At 52.5% G+C, this 14,798-nt stretch overlaps 1 protein-coding gene across 2 annotated transcripts in view; it reads left to right on the top strand.

Moving 5' to 3' along the window:
- The first annotated feature begins 14,712 nt into the window (after positions 1-14,712).
- Positions 14,713-14,798, top strand: part of DCXR (dicarbonyl and L-xylulose reductase) — a 1,797-nt gene continuing 1,711 nt past the window's right edge. The window contains exon 1 of one of the 2 annotated variants that reach the window (XM_008049902.1): positions 14,713-14,794. In XM_008049902.1, the coding sequence (XP_008048093.1) occupies positions 14,743-14,794 (52 nt within the window). In that variant the 5' untranslated portion in view covers positions 14,713-14,742. The remainder of the gene's footprint in view (positions 14,795-14,798) is intronic. The other variant, XM_021708493.1, reaches the window with a different exon arrangement.

The raw sequence follows: 14,798 nt of genomic DNA, 5'->3' as shown, positions 1-14,798 counted from the left end.
CTAAATTCAATGGCAAGTTTCCTTGCAAGAGACATAATAGGAGACACAGACACAGAGAAGAAACCCATATGACATTAGGGCCAGAGGATGCAGGGACACAGCCACAGCCAAGGAATGCCTGGGGCCATGAGGGGCTGGGAAAGGTGAGGCAGCGTCCTGGCCTAGAGGCTTCCAAGGGAGCTAGAGCCACTAGAGAGACAGAGGACCCTGGACCCAGCGGGCCACAGAAGCCAAGGGGGCAAAGAAGAAGAAGCAGCAGATGAGAAAGGACCAGGGGCCGTGACTGACCCCGATGGGGTTTAGGTGGCGAAGGAGGTGGGAGAACAGCTTCTCTCTCCAGGACTTTTCCCCCAGACAAGAGCATGGAAATGAGTGGTAGCTAGGGGAATGGGGTAGGACAGGGATTTGTGTTTCTGCCTATTTGCTTTTTTTTTTTTTTTTTTTTTTTTTTTGAGTTGGAGTCTCACTCAGTCGCCCAGACTGGAGTGCAGTGGCCACTCCCGGCCACCGCAGCCTCGACCTGCTGGGCTCCGGCGATCCTTCCACCTCAGCCTTCCAAATAGCCGGAACTACAGGCGTGCGCTACCACGCCTGGCTGATTTTTTGATTTATTGTAGAGATGAGGTCTCGCTGCCCAGGTGGGTCTCGAACCCACAAGCTCAGGCAATCCACTCACCTCAGCCTCCCAAAGGCGTGGGATTACAGGCTGAGCCACCAAACCTGACTTTTTTTTTTTTAATCAGAGTTTCGTTCTGTCACCCAGGCTGGAGTGCAGTGGCACAATCATGGCTGACCACAGCCTCAACCTCCTGGGCTCAGGGGATCCTTCCACCTCAGCCTCCCAGGTAGCTGGAACTACAGGCACATGTCATCACACCTGGCTAATTCTTTTTGTTTTTATAGAGACAAGGTCTTACTATGTTGCCCAGCCTGGTCTCAAACTCAAAGGCTCAAGCAGTCCTCCCTCCTCAGCCTCTCAAAGTGTTGGGACTACAGGTGTGAGCCACCACCACACCCAGCCCTTCTTTGGTTTTAAGAAAAGAAAATAGGCCGGGCTCGGTGGCTCAGCCTGTAATCTCAGCACTTTGGGAGACCGAGGTGAGTGGATTACCTGAGCCTGCAGGTTCAAGACCAGCCCAGGCAACTTGGCAAGATCTTGTCTCTATAATAAAATAAAAAATTAGCCAGGTGTGGTAGCACGCGCCTGTAGTTCCTGCTACTTGGAAGGTTGAGGCGGAAGGATCGCCAGAGCCCAGCAGGTCGATGCTGGAGCATCTGGGCACTCCAGCCTGGGCAATGGAGTGAGACTCCAACTCAAAAAAAGAAAAGGAAAAAGCAATGTGCTACTTGTGCACTGTGGGTGGGGGGCTTTAATAATGCAGGAGCAAGACTCTGGGCCCCAGAGAGGGACAAGTCCTTTGGGGTGGAAATGGCCTTCAAGAGGGGATGGAACTGGGGAGTGAAGAGCTGTGGCATTTGCAGGGCAGGGGACAGGGGGAACTGGGGACCAGGTGGGGGGGTTTGAAGAAAGGAGGAGGGGGTGGTAGGAAAGGCCATCTTGACAGTGATGGCCTAAGTGGGTGATTTCTGGGAATCTTGAAAAGCCCACTGAAGCCGGGCTCAGTGGCTCAGCCTGTAATCCCGTGCCTTTGGGAGGCTGAGGTGAGGGGATTGTCTGAGCCCGTGGGTTCGAGACCCGCCTGGGCAGCGAGACCTCATCTCTACAATAAATCAAAAAATCAGCCGGGTGTGGTAGCGCATGCCTGTAATTCCGTCTACTCGGAAGGCTGAGGCGGAAGGATCGCCGGAGCCCAGCAGAGTGAGACTCCAACTCAAAAAAAAAAAAAAGAAAAAGAGACTTTGCAGATGTGATCAAGGCAAGCATCTTCATCCTTGAGCACCAGACCCAGTCCCCCTTTGAATCAAGAAAGAATCCTGGGTTTTTGTTCTGAAGGCTCACGTGTTTACAGTAGTTCTTTCTCCCATCCTTCCCCGGGAACACTTGCAGCCATTTGCCAGGGTGATTGTTCACTGGAGAAAGGAAATAATCAGGCTTTGTGGAGACTGCTGGACCCTGGCTCTGAACGGACACTAACTCCTGGAACCCAAACCACCATTGTGGTCCAGCAGCCAGAGTAGGGGCCCCAGGAGGTCGTTGGATCGATGGATTCCCAGTGCACATTGCATCTCATTGCAGGCTCGCAGTGGTCATCTTCTCGGTTTTGGAGAGCATAATTGGAACACATGCATCACCTGGAAGAATGCCCATATTGGCTTCCTGACGCAGAGAATGAGGGCCACGATGGAAGGCCCTTCAACTCTCCTATCTGACTGTTCAGAAGATTGGTAGATGGATCTTGGTAAATGACAGTGGATTATCATAATGTTGATCAGGTAGTGATTCCAGTGGCAGCTGTGGCTCAGGCTGGAGCAAAGTGACACGACTGACACTGCCAGGTCTGCAGCTGCTGGTCCAGTGGGTGCTGGTTTCCCTCCTATTCCTATTAGGAAAGGCCGGCTTTTCCATCTGAGGGCCGTATCTGTTCCCCCATCCTGTGTCCTAAACTCAGGAAGCTGGATGGTTCTGCTGTTCATTGCACCAAAGATAGCGTGCCGATTGGACCCAGCAAGTATGGCGCAACAACTGTTCTAGATGTATGAATCAGATCTGCCTTCCAGAAGGTAGGAAATAAATCCCACAAAAATTCAGGAACCTGCCATCTTTGTCTAGTGGTTTGGGACACGTCAGAAAATCCCTTCCAAGGTGAACAACTAGTTGCTGCATATGACCCCATTACCCCTAAGAAAGAGGCACAACATCTAAGGGGCACTTTGGGTTTGGAGGCAACACTTACTTCATTTGTGCATTTATTCTCACCCGTGTCGGTACTTCTCTGTGGTAACCCAAATAGTTGCTGGTTTTGAGGAGAATCACAAGTAAGAGAAGATTCAATGACAGCCTAGGCTGCCACAAAAGCCACTCTGCCACCTGGACATGTGGCCCAGAAGATCCAATGGTACATGACACACCAGTGCAGCTGAGGATGCTGTCAAAGCATTTGACAGATCCCTATGGATAATTCATAGCCCCAGCCCCAGCCATTGGTATTTTATTTTATTGTTTAGAGACAGAGTCTCACTCTGTCACCCAGGTTGGGGTGCAGTGGTGTAATCATAGCTCACAGCAGCCTCTAACTCCTGGGCTCAAACAATCCTCCCCCTTCAGCCTCCCAAAAATTGGAGCTACAGGTATGTGCCACCATACCCGGCTATTTTTTTTCTTTTTTGTAGAGTCAAGGTCTCGCTGTGTGGCCCAGATTGGTCTTGTCTCAGTCTCCAAAGTCCTAGATTTATAGATGTGAGCCACCACCATTGTGACTTTTGAGCAAGCAACTAAAAAATCAAGCAAGGATAGTGGATAACTGTCCTCATTCTGAGAAAGGTTATGTTTGCCTCTGGGATTCAGAGACTGAACTCTTGACCATGGGCCACCAAATTGCCATGTGACCCAAGTTGCCATCATTGATAGGTATTGTCTGATCAGCCAAGCCATGACATTGGGTGTGCACCACATCCCTCCATCACTAAGAGGGACGTGCTGTCTATGACATCAGGCTCAAGCCATTCCTGAAGCCACAAGTAAGCTACATGAACAAGCTGCCCAGGTACTCCGGCCCCATTCCTGGCCTCCTCTCTCTCCACCAGCACCTGTGACTGCACAGAGTTCCCTATGACCTGGTGCCTGGGAAAGGAAAACGTCAGACCTTATTTACAAGAGGTTCTGCAGGATGTACTGGCTCTTCCCGGAAGTGGATCCTGCAGCACTGCAGCCCCCACAAGAGCCTGAAGGAGAAACCCCTCAGTGGGCAGAAGCCAGAGGGTGCACCTGGTTGTTTACTTTGAAAGGAGAAACAGGACCAGGCGCGGTAGCTCAGTCTGTAATTCCAGCACCTTGGGAGGCCAAGGTGAGAGGATTGCCTGAGCCTGCAGGTTCAAGAGCAGCCTGGGCAACTTAGTGAGATCTTGTCTCTACAATAAATCAAAAAACCAGCCTGATGTGGTGACATGTGTCTGTAGTTCCAGCTACTTGGAAGACTGAGGTGGAAGGATTGCCTAAGTCCAGCAGGTTGAGGCTGTGGTGGCCATGAGTGTGCTACTGCACTCCAGCCTGAGTGACAAGAGTAAGACTCCAACTCAAGAAAGAAAAAAGAAAGGAAAAACAGACAGATGTCCAGAGAGGAGCTCACTCACAGTCAGTGGCTATCGGTTTGGTGGGTGGACAAAAACTTGAGAGTAATACAGTTGGAATGTTCATGCCGTCTTAGTCTGTTCAGGCTGCCATAACAAAATACCATAGACTGGTAGCTTATAAATAGCAGGAATTTATTTCTCACAGTTCTAGAGACTGAGAAGTCCAAGATCAAGTTGCCTGCAGATTCAGAGTCTGGTGAGGGCCGGCTTCCTGGTTTGTAGATAATACCTTCTCACTATGTCCTCTCTGATAGGAGTGAGAAAGCTCCCTGGGCCTCACTTATAAAGGCACCAATCCCATTCATGAGGTCTCCACCACCATAACCTAATCATCTTCCAAAGTCTCTAGCTTCTAATATAATATCATCACATTGGGGGTAAAAATTTCTTTCCTCCTTTCTTTCTTTCTTTCTTTCTTTCTTTCTTTCTTTCTTTCTTTCTTTCTTTCTCTCTCTCTCTCTCTCTCTCTCTCTCTCTCTCTCTCTCTCTCTCTCTCTTTCTTTCTTTCTTTCTTTCTTTCTTTCTTTCTTTCTTTCTTTCTTTCTTTCTTTCGAGTTGGAGTCTCACTCTGTTGCCCAGGCTGGAGTTCAATGGCAGCCCACTCACAGCCACCCTAGTGTCAACCTGCTGGGCTCCAGCGATCCTTCCACCTCAGCCTTCCAAGTAGCCAGAACTACAGGCACACACTACCGTGCCCAGCTAATTTTTGCTTATTTACTGTAGTGACGAGGTCTCACCAAGTTGCCCAGGCTGGTCTTGAGCCCGCGGGCTCAAAGATTTCAACGTATAAATTTGGGGGACATAAACATTCAGACCACAGCAGTGACAAGGAGGTCTGGGGAAAAAATATGCAAATAGACCTCTCCAAATGGACGCAGAGTGTGAAGATATTTGTGTCCCATGAAAATGCAGAGAATGATCCTAACATCAGATGGATAAGAAGTCCCATCCTGTAGACTGGTGATCTTTCTGTAATGGGCACACGGCCATGGCTACAGAGAGGGGCCCGAGGCATGGATTTTCATTCACCATGCTGTTCCCACTACAACCACTGCTGAGTGACCTGACTCACAATAACAGAGACCAACACTGAATCCCTGACATGCTGTCTTGTCTCAGCAGGATCCACAGCTAGCTAGCAGCAGGTTGGTCACAATGGATGGCTTCCATCATAAGTGGCAGCACGTTGATCTCACTGAATAGATACACAGTAGATACAGATTTGCCTTCCTGCCACAAAACTGCTGCCCAAACCACCACCCATGGGCTTAAGGAGAGCTTCTGTCGCTGTCATGAGGCTCCACACATCATCCCTTCCAGCCAGAGCTCAATTCACAGCCCATGCTGAGGCAGCAACAAGCTCATGCGGGTGGAATCCACAAGTTTCACGTGTTCGCCAGCATCCCAGATCGCCAGCCTGACTGAAAGGAGGAATGCTCCTCTGAAGACCCAGTTCTGATGACTGTTGGATGGCAGTACCTTGGGGTTGGGATAATGTCCTCCAGATGGTGTATATGCTCTGTTTATTTTATTTTTAAGATAGAAGTCTCACTATGTTGCCCAGGCTGGTCTTGAAGTCCTGGGCTCAGGTGCTTCTCGGCTTCCCAAAGTGCTGGGGTTACAGGCATGAGCCACCCCACCCAGCCAATGTATATGCTCTAAATCAGCGTCCAAGATACACTACTTTGTTCCCTATAGCCAAGAGTTGGGGGTCCAGGAATCGGGAGTGGCTCCTCTCATTATTACCTGTAATGATCCACTAACAAAATGTTTGCCTCAGCTAGGCACGGTGGCTCACACCTGTAATCTCAGTACTTTGGGAGGCGGAGGCAAGAGGAATGCCTGAGTCCACGGGTTCCAGATCAGTCTGGGCAACTTGACAAGACCTCGTCTCTACAATAAAATAAAAAAATTAGCTGGGCATGGTGGTGCACACCTGTGGTTCCAGCTACTTGGAAGGCTGAGGCGGAAGGGTCACCTGAGCCCAGCAGGTCGAGACCTTGTCTCTACAATAAATCACAAAAATTAGCCTGATGTGGTGACATGTGTCTGAAGTTCCAGCTACTTGGAAGACTGAGGCGGAAGGATCACTTCAGCGTGCCACTGCACTCCAGCCTGGACAACAGAGTGAGATTCCAACTCAAAAAATAAAAATAAGCATCACCCAGAGATGTTGGGGACAGGGTAGCATGCATTTGGCTGTGTGTTGTTGGTTGAATTATGTTTGGCAGATTTCACTCTTGCCTTTACTTGAAAATTAAAGTTAAATATGTCTGAATATGTCCAAAAGAGTGTTCTCAAATTATACCTGGGATTTAATTTATAGAGGATGACTGAATGACTACACGAAGAAGTCAGTGCCATTGAAAGAAAAGTTTGTTACCCTCCATTCCCCTAGAAACGGCTGGCACACAGTCACACGGGGCTTCACGGGGAGCACCAGGTTTTGGGCAGGAGGCAGAAGCAGGAGGGAGGGGAAAGCTTAGGCCAGAGCCTTCATCAGGGTTTCCTCTGGAAAGGCCAGGCAGGGCAGGCTGAGCAGTTTAGGACTGGCTGCTGTGAGCAATGTCTGCAGACTTAACCCATTGGGGTGGTCCCCAGTTGCCCAGCCCCGTCTCTGGGCTGATTCCGGCAGAACAGTATTGCCTCCTGTGGCATAAGGCCATGGCTCTGCATGGGTTCTTTCGAACATCAAAGGAGGCTCCCTGCTGAGTTTTTTGCTGTCTGGCCCTAGGAGCCAGAAAGGGTTTTCTGAGATGTCAAAACACCATTACATAGAGGAAATTAAAAATATATGCAGTACAAAGTGGTGCATTACGAGCTGGGACTAGAGCTCTATAGTCCTAGCAGTTTAGGAGGCCAAGGTGGGAGTATCGCTTGAGCCGAGGCATTTGAGACCTGCCAGGCAATACAGCAAGATCTCTGTCTCTAATTAAAAATTTAAAAGGCCAGGTGTGGTGGCTCACGCCTATAATCCCTACACCTTGGGAGGCAGTGGTGACAATTGCCTGAGTCCAGGGGCTCAAGACCAACCTGGGCAACTTGGCAAGACCTCGCCTCTGCAATAAATCAAATAATTAGCTGCGTCATACACCTGTAGTTTCAGCTACTTGGAAGGCTGAGGCGGAAGAATCATCTGAGCCCAGTAGGTCGAGGCTGTGGTGGCCGTGAGCACACCACTGTACTCCAGTGTGAATGACAGAGCGAGATGCCTACTAAAAATAAAAAGGAAGAAGAAGTATATTATGGATGCCAGCCTGAGGAGGGTGGCTGGGGTGAGCTTGTGTTGGGCCAATGCCCATCAAACAGGCTTGTTGGAAGGAAACAGACATTGCACGGGCTGAGCCCCAATTCCCAGAATTACCTTCCTTGCATACTTTTGAGTTTCTGTGAACTTCAGGAGACATTTGCAAAGACTTGAGGGCAGAAGTGAAGAGGCAGCTGCCAGATTCTTCTTACACTCAGGAGGTCGATGCAGCCAAAGCTGACCCCCACCAGGGATCAAAGTAGTGTAACCAGCAGTGAGGCAAATTGAAACGGTGTGTCCAGTGCTGGGACACCAGAAGAACACAGTGTCACCTGGGTTTAGGCAGTCCTCCCACTTCAGCCTCCCAAAATGCTGGGATTACAGGCATGAGCTACTGCGCCTGGCCTAGACTCTTTGCTGTAAAGATCGTCACTGGGGGCTAAGGGTCACAGGGCAGGGACTCATCCCTGTTATCCCACAACCCTGAGGTTGTGTTAAATTGTATTGTGGTCCACATAATGTTGGAAGGAAACAGACGCAAAGCTCTTTTAGGGCTGGCTCAGGGGAGTTAGTTTGGCAAATCACTCTCAAATGGTCAGGATGGGAAATTCTCTGTACTATACTTGCAAGTCTGAATCATCAAAATAAAAAATACCTTTAGCATGTGAATATGTGTCTTGGTGAGAGAGGGCAAGGTGCTGTTGTGTTTTTAGGTTTGTTTGTCTTGTGTTTTTAATCTGGGGGGAGCTGTGGATTGATGGCGGTGAGGATGTGTTTTTGAGCTGCTCCTTCTACTGCTTCAAACTGCAGATGTTTCAAAAACGGCCCAAATAATTGGGCAGAGGGTGAGTGAGGGCACTGCTCCTTAAAGTCAGGGCTCCTGGAAGGGTGGCAAATTCCCATCCCCACACCACCCTGGGTCACATGGAGTCAGCTGCCAGGGCTCAGGCACCAGGTCAAGGACTAGAATGGAAGCAGGTACACTCGTGTGGGAGATCTTGGTGAGGAAACCTGCAGATCACATCTCACAGGAGAACTGGGCCGAGCGGCAGCCTGTGTTTGCAGGGGCCTTACCTGAGTGCAGGTTGGGTTATTTTCACAAAATGGATTTTCAATTCTCCTCCCCACTATGTTCTTCTGAGTCCCAGGACCCACCCTTTCAAAACAAAATTTCTGCCTGAACATGGTGGCTCACACCTTAATCCTAGCACTTTGGGAGGCTGAAATGGGAAATGGCTCAAGACTAGGACTTTGAGTCCAGCCTGGGCAACATAGTAAGAACCTACCTCTATAAAAAAAAAAATTAAAAATTAGCCAGGTCAGTGGCATGGGCCTATAGTCCTAGCTACTCAGGAGGCTGAGGTGGGAGGATCATTAAGCTCAGGAGTTCGAGGCTTCAGTGAGCTATGATTGCACCACTGCACTCCAACCTGGGTGACAGAGTGTGATACTGTCTCTAAAAAAATAAATAAATACATTTCTGACAAGTGTAGGGGGAAAAAACGCAACTTGAATCCTACCCGCCACCCCACTCAGGGCAAAAATGTCTTCTTACTTGCTGTTGAATCTCAAGGTCAAAGACAGTGCCATCCCAAGGGCCTCAAGAGAACAAGCCTCCAGGAGTCAGTGGAGATTTCAAGAGGCAGGACGAGTTTTCCATCCTTAGCCCCTTGACAATGGGGCAACCCACCTCCCGGGTCATGCCTAGGGGATCCAGCCCTGAGTTTTAGTTGGGGGCTCAGCTGTGGCAGGAGCCACACTGGGGAGGGGAGGTCACATGACAGAGACTCCCATGAGACCGGGAGGCGCTTGTGACACACCCTTAGACTCAGTCTCGGTAGTGGAATTGGTATCAGAATCCAACGGCCTGTGGAGGGGGCAACTTAAACCCTCTGATCCATTGTGCAAAATTACCCCTTCAGAAAGTTCCACTGATCTATATCGACATGGAGAATTCCCACCGGGGGAGAGAGAGGGTACCGGGGAGGATTGTTGGTGCCCACCCAGTTATACTTAGTTGTTTAAGAGCCACACCTCAGCCTGGCCACTGAGGGCCAGAGTCCCAGGCTGGGTAGGGGCAGGTGATGGGCACCTAGGATGGACCAGGTGAGGGAGACTCTGGTGGCTGCAGCGCCTATAGGTTGGGGCCACAGTGGGGCTGGGGTCAGATGGTAGGTCATGAACAAGGTGTGCCCCTGGCCATCACCTGAGGTCTCCAGGCCATCTGTTCCCAACCAGCCCAGGAAGGGACACATAGCTGCATGATGGGGAAGTGCCCTGATCCCCCACCCTGGGACAGCACTTTGGAGTATCACCATAAAGCTGGCAACACCAAGTGCAGATGACCCACTCCCCATGCCCCATTCCCATGGGCACAGCTGCCCTACCCCCAGCCAATAGGGAGCCCAGCCTTCCTCTTCCAGGACAACCATTACAGCACGATATTTCTGTCCAAACACAAAAAAGAAATTCTACTGCCCTTCTCTCCACTTCCCATCATGATGCTGTCTATGTCCACCACACACACACACACACACACACACACACACACACACACACACAGCATGCACACACACATGCATGCATGCACACACACAATTTAACTCTTCTTTCTTCTCCAAAACTCTGGATGCAGCCTCTGGCCGGCATGTCTGAGGCCTGATCCACCGCAGAGCACCAGGCTCCATCGTCAACCTCTCCAGCATAGTGGCCCATATCACCTTTTCTAACATGGTCACCTACAGTAAGTCCCTCTACCCAGCCTGCAACACTTACATTATCCAGGAGCTCCTGGGCTCTGGGGCAGGGCCTCCCTGGAAGGCAGGCTTAATCCCTAAGGGTCTTCCGTTCTGTCCCCCTCCACAGGCTCTACCAAGGGCGCAATGACCATGATGACAAAAGCCATGGCCCTGTAGCTGGAGCCTCACAAGGTGGGCATGGGGATAGGAGCTGGGGACCAGGCCTGGGAGGCATAAGGTGGGTGCCGGGGAGGGCTAGGGATTGGGGTGAGAATGGGAGGATGGAGACTACACAAGGTTCTGGGCAGAGGGGTCAGGAACTAAGCTCAATCCTGGCAGGCACAGGAGCTATGGGGGCGGGGCTGGTTCACGGGCTACCATCTCCGGTCTCTGGCCCTAGATCCGGGTGAACTCCGTAAACCCCACGGTGGTGCCGACAGTAATGACCCAGAGAATCTTGTCTGATCCCAAACTCCCCCGAAAGCTGAAGGAGCACCACCCGCTAAGGAAGTTTGCAGGTCAGAGGGCAGTGAGAGAGCGGCGCGCCTTGGAGGAACCGAACCGAGCCGCCCTGACCGGCCCCCGGCCCCTGCAGAGGTGGAAGACGTGGTCGACAGCATCCTCCTCTTGCTCAGCGACCGCAGCGCCCCCACCAGCGTCCACTTGGTGGACGCCGGCTACCCGGCCTCCTGGAGCGCGGTGCCCCGCCCCCTCCAGGCCACACCCCAGCTCCTCCAAAGCTCCACCCTGCCCCAGGCCTCGGTTACGCCCCGCCCCTCCCCAGACTCGTCTCAGACCCCGCCCCACCCCGCAGCCCTGCCTTTTCCAAGGCCCCGCCCACGAACCCCCACGCCCCGCCCTGCCCGAGGACCGCTCCACCGTCGCTCCGCCCTGACCCGCAGCCCTGTCACGCCCAGAGCTGTAGCCTGCCCACCATCGCCTCTCCTCGACCCACGGCCCCGCCCCGCCTTCCGCCTGGCCACACCGGCCACGCCCCCTTTCACGACCCCGGCCACCCGAGGCCCCGCCCTGCTCCACGCCCGCCTTCGCCACCACACGGCGGTCTCCTTCCAGACCCGGCATCCCACCACACGCCCCTCCGCACCCACACCTGCGGCGGCCGTGAGACTCCGCCCCTGTCGCTGCCACGCACTGTGTTCCCGCTGTGCTGGATTAGCCTTAATAAATGGAAAACATTCTCCCGAAACCAGCGCAGACCAGGGCTCCGGATGGGCACGCCACGAGACTGGAGATTGGAAGGCTGAGGCGGAGGGATCGCCGGAGCCCAGCAGGTCGAGGCTGCGGTGGCCGGGAGCGGCCACTGCACTCCAGTCTGGGCGACAGAGTGAGACTCCCACTCAAAAAAAAAAAAAAAGAAGCAATGGGTGGGCAGATCCTGAAGCCAGCCGGATTCCACCGCTGACGCCGCCTGATGACCTAAACGCAGCGATTCTTTTGCAAGGAGTAGATTCCTGTCTTCCACGCTTATCCCCCACACCCAACCAGCCCTGGCAGAAGGCAGAGGGCAGGTCCCCTCCCTCCTCTTCGGCTCTGGCCTCGCCCTTCAGCCCAGCTTCCCTACTCTGACTCCAACCCCTCTGGGAAGGTGAGGGGAAATGCCTTGCACTCTAGCCCTACCTAGGGAAGATGGGGCTGAGGCCAGGATGGTGTTGCATCAGATGTAGTTTATCCTCCCTCAGGGAATCCAGTTCCCCTCTTAAGGAGAGCCTATCTTGCTGGGCACGGTGGCTCACGCCTGCAATCCCAGCACTTTGGGAGGCAGGGGCGAGAGAATTGCCTGAGACCAGGGATTCAAGATCAACCTGGACAACTTGGCGAGGCCTAGTCTCTACAATAAATAAATAAAAATTAGCTGGGCGTGGTAGCGTGCACCAGTAGTCCCAGCTACCTGGGAGGCTGAGGCAGAAGGAGGCTGAGCCCAGCAGGTGGAGGCTGTGGTGGACATGAGCATGCCACTGCACTCCAGCCTGAGCAAGAGTGAGACTCCGACTCAAAAACAAAAACAAAAAAAGGGCTTATCTCCTCCTTAAGAAGACCTATAAGAAGCATCCCAGATGGGATGGGGCTCGCAGCTGCTGCTCTTCCCTGGCCTGAATCCAAGCTCAACAGCCCTGCAGTCCAGGGCTAGCCAGAAGGTCTTTCAGGCCATGCTGTGTTTCAGCTGTGCCTGCCTAGGCCAGGCCTTGGATTGGCCCGTGCCATCTGGCAGGCTGTCAGTCCTGAAGTGGCCAGTCAGCTGGACAGACACAGGGCCCAACCTGGGCAAGAGGGCAGAGGACAAGAAGCAGGAGTTGTGCCCTCCACGCAATGGTTGGGAGGGTGCTGGACACAGGGTGGGGGTGGGACAGGTTAAGGGTATTTCTGACCAGCCAGCAGGCCCTCCAGGGGGCAGGGTTTGAGCTAAGGGTCACAGGACAAGTGAGGGGATTTGTGTACTGTCCTAGGAGCAAAGTCAAGCCACTGAAGGGACTTAAGCAGATGTGCCTTCCAGGAAGGACAGGTTGGGGGTTGTCCCTCCCTTGACCTCTGGACGGCAGCAGGGTCCAAAGTTAGGAGCAGCAACAGGGGTTACAGGGCAGTCAGGGAGTAGTGGGCTGGCCCAGGACAGGCCTGATGGGGAGAAAGCACTAGGCCATCCTCCAGGGCCTTTTCACATCTGTGCCTCCTGCTACATCTGGCCACCCTTACCTCCATCCTGTCCACCTCTCTGGTCCCAAAACCCAGGTGACCCAAAGGCCCTACGATGCCCAGTTTCCTACTTTTGCTACAGAGGGTCCTCAGGGCAGTGGTTCTAGACTTTCCTATGACCTCCAGAACAACATAGTTGTTAGGTGGAGACCTATTGTGCATGGGTGAATATACACACATCTGTAATTGCTCCTAAAGCCTGGGAAACAATGCTTGTCTTTGCTGGCCACCATGTACTTTGATGACCCCCATCCTATACCTTCCTATCCTATTCAACTTCTAAAAGGTGCCAAGTGGCCTGATGCTGGCTGGGGCGACCTTGGGGTTTCAGGCTAAAGCAGAGCTCTGTTGGGCATTGCTTTCTTCTTCAGGCTTATTTGGTTGTCCAAATTCTTTCCCTGGGCATTACAAGTGAGCCAACATGACCCACTCCCAAGCCTGGGAGAGGGAAGGACATGCGAAACTTTCTCGGACTTGCCAAACTTTTCAGAAATAAAACAAGAAATATTAGCACTGAGTTCTCCACTTCACATGTCACCACACATTCTTTCTATCACATCTGTTTTTTTTAAGAATCTTCTTGGCAGGGAAAATATGATGGCTGGGGGTTGCTAAACCGATTTCACACGTGGTTAATGGGTCACCACTCCAGGCTGGGTGACAGCGAAACCTGAACTCTTAAAAAAAAAAAAGGCCGGGCTCGGTGGCTCAGCCTGTAATCCCAGCACTTTGGGAGGCCGAGGTGAGTGAATTGCCTGAGCCCACGGGTTCGAGACCCGCCCGGGCAACTTGACGAGACCTCATCTCAATAATAAATCAAAAATTAGCCGGGCGTGGTAGTGCGCGCCTGTAGTTCCAGTTACTTGGAAGGCTGAGGCGGAAGGATTGCCAGAGCCCAGCAGGTAGAGCCTGCGGTGGCCGGGAGCGGCCACTGCGCTCTAGTCTGGGTGACAGAGTGAGACTCCAACTAAAAAAAAAAAAAAAAAGCAAAAAGCCAGGCGCAGTGGCTCACCCCTGTAATCGCAGCACTTTGGGAGGCCGAGGCAGAAGGATCACTTGTGCCCAGGAGTTCAACACCAGCCTGGGCAACATAGCGAGACCTCATCTTTACAAAAAATTTTAAAAATTAGGGCGGGTTCGGTGGCTCAGCACTTCGGGAGGCCGAGGTGAGTGGATTGCCTGAGCTCACGGATTCGAGACCAACCCGGGCAACTTGGCGAGACCTCGTCTCTACAATAAACCGAGAATTAGCTGAGGCATGGTAGCGCGCGCCTGTAGCTTTGCTACTTGGAAGGCTGAGGTGGAACGATGGCAGAAGCCCAGCAGGACGACGCTGGGGTGGCCGTGAGCGTGCCACTGCACTCCAACCTGGGCGATGGGGTTAAACTCCAACTCAAAAAAAAAAATTAGCCAGGCGTGGTGGTACGAGTCTGTAGTCCCAGTTACTCAGGAGGCTAATCCAGGAGGATCGTGACTGTGGTAAACTGTGATCATGCCACACACTCAAGCCTGAGCGACAGAGTGAGACTCCGACTCAAATGAATGAATGAATAAATGAAATACCTACTTGCATACACACATACAGATAGACAGACATAACAAACCCAGGGACAGTGGTAACACCGCCTTGGCCTCGCCCACTTCTCTCATCCAATCACTGCTGCAAGGGAGCCTTTATTTGAATGTTCCCGCCCCCTATTCGGAAGCCGCCCTGCGATTGGCCCCTCCGCACTCGCCCCTCGCGGCCAGAGCTGGAAGTCCGGTGGCCTCTGCGCCCCGGACCGAGACCACGCCAACATGGAGCTGGGGCTCCAGGGCCGCCGGGCGCTCGTCACCGGGGCGGGCAAGGGTGG

This window comes from Carlito syrichta, unplaced genomic scaffold (genome assembly GCF_000164805.1).
Source record: "Carlito syrichta isolate Samal-C Ts95f unplaced genomic scaffold, Tarsius_syrichta-2.0.1 Scaffold139178, whole genome shotgun sequence".
Taxonomy (NCBI): domain Eukaryota; kingdom Metazoa; phylum Chordata; class Mammalia; order Primates; family Tarsiidae; genus Carlito; species Carlito syrichta.
This window is presented reverse-complemented; position numbering and strand designations above follow the sequence as displayed.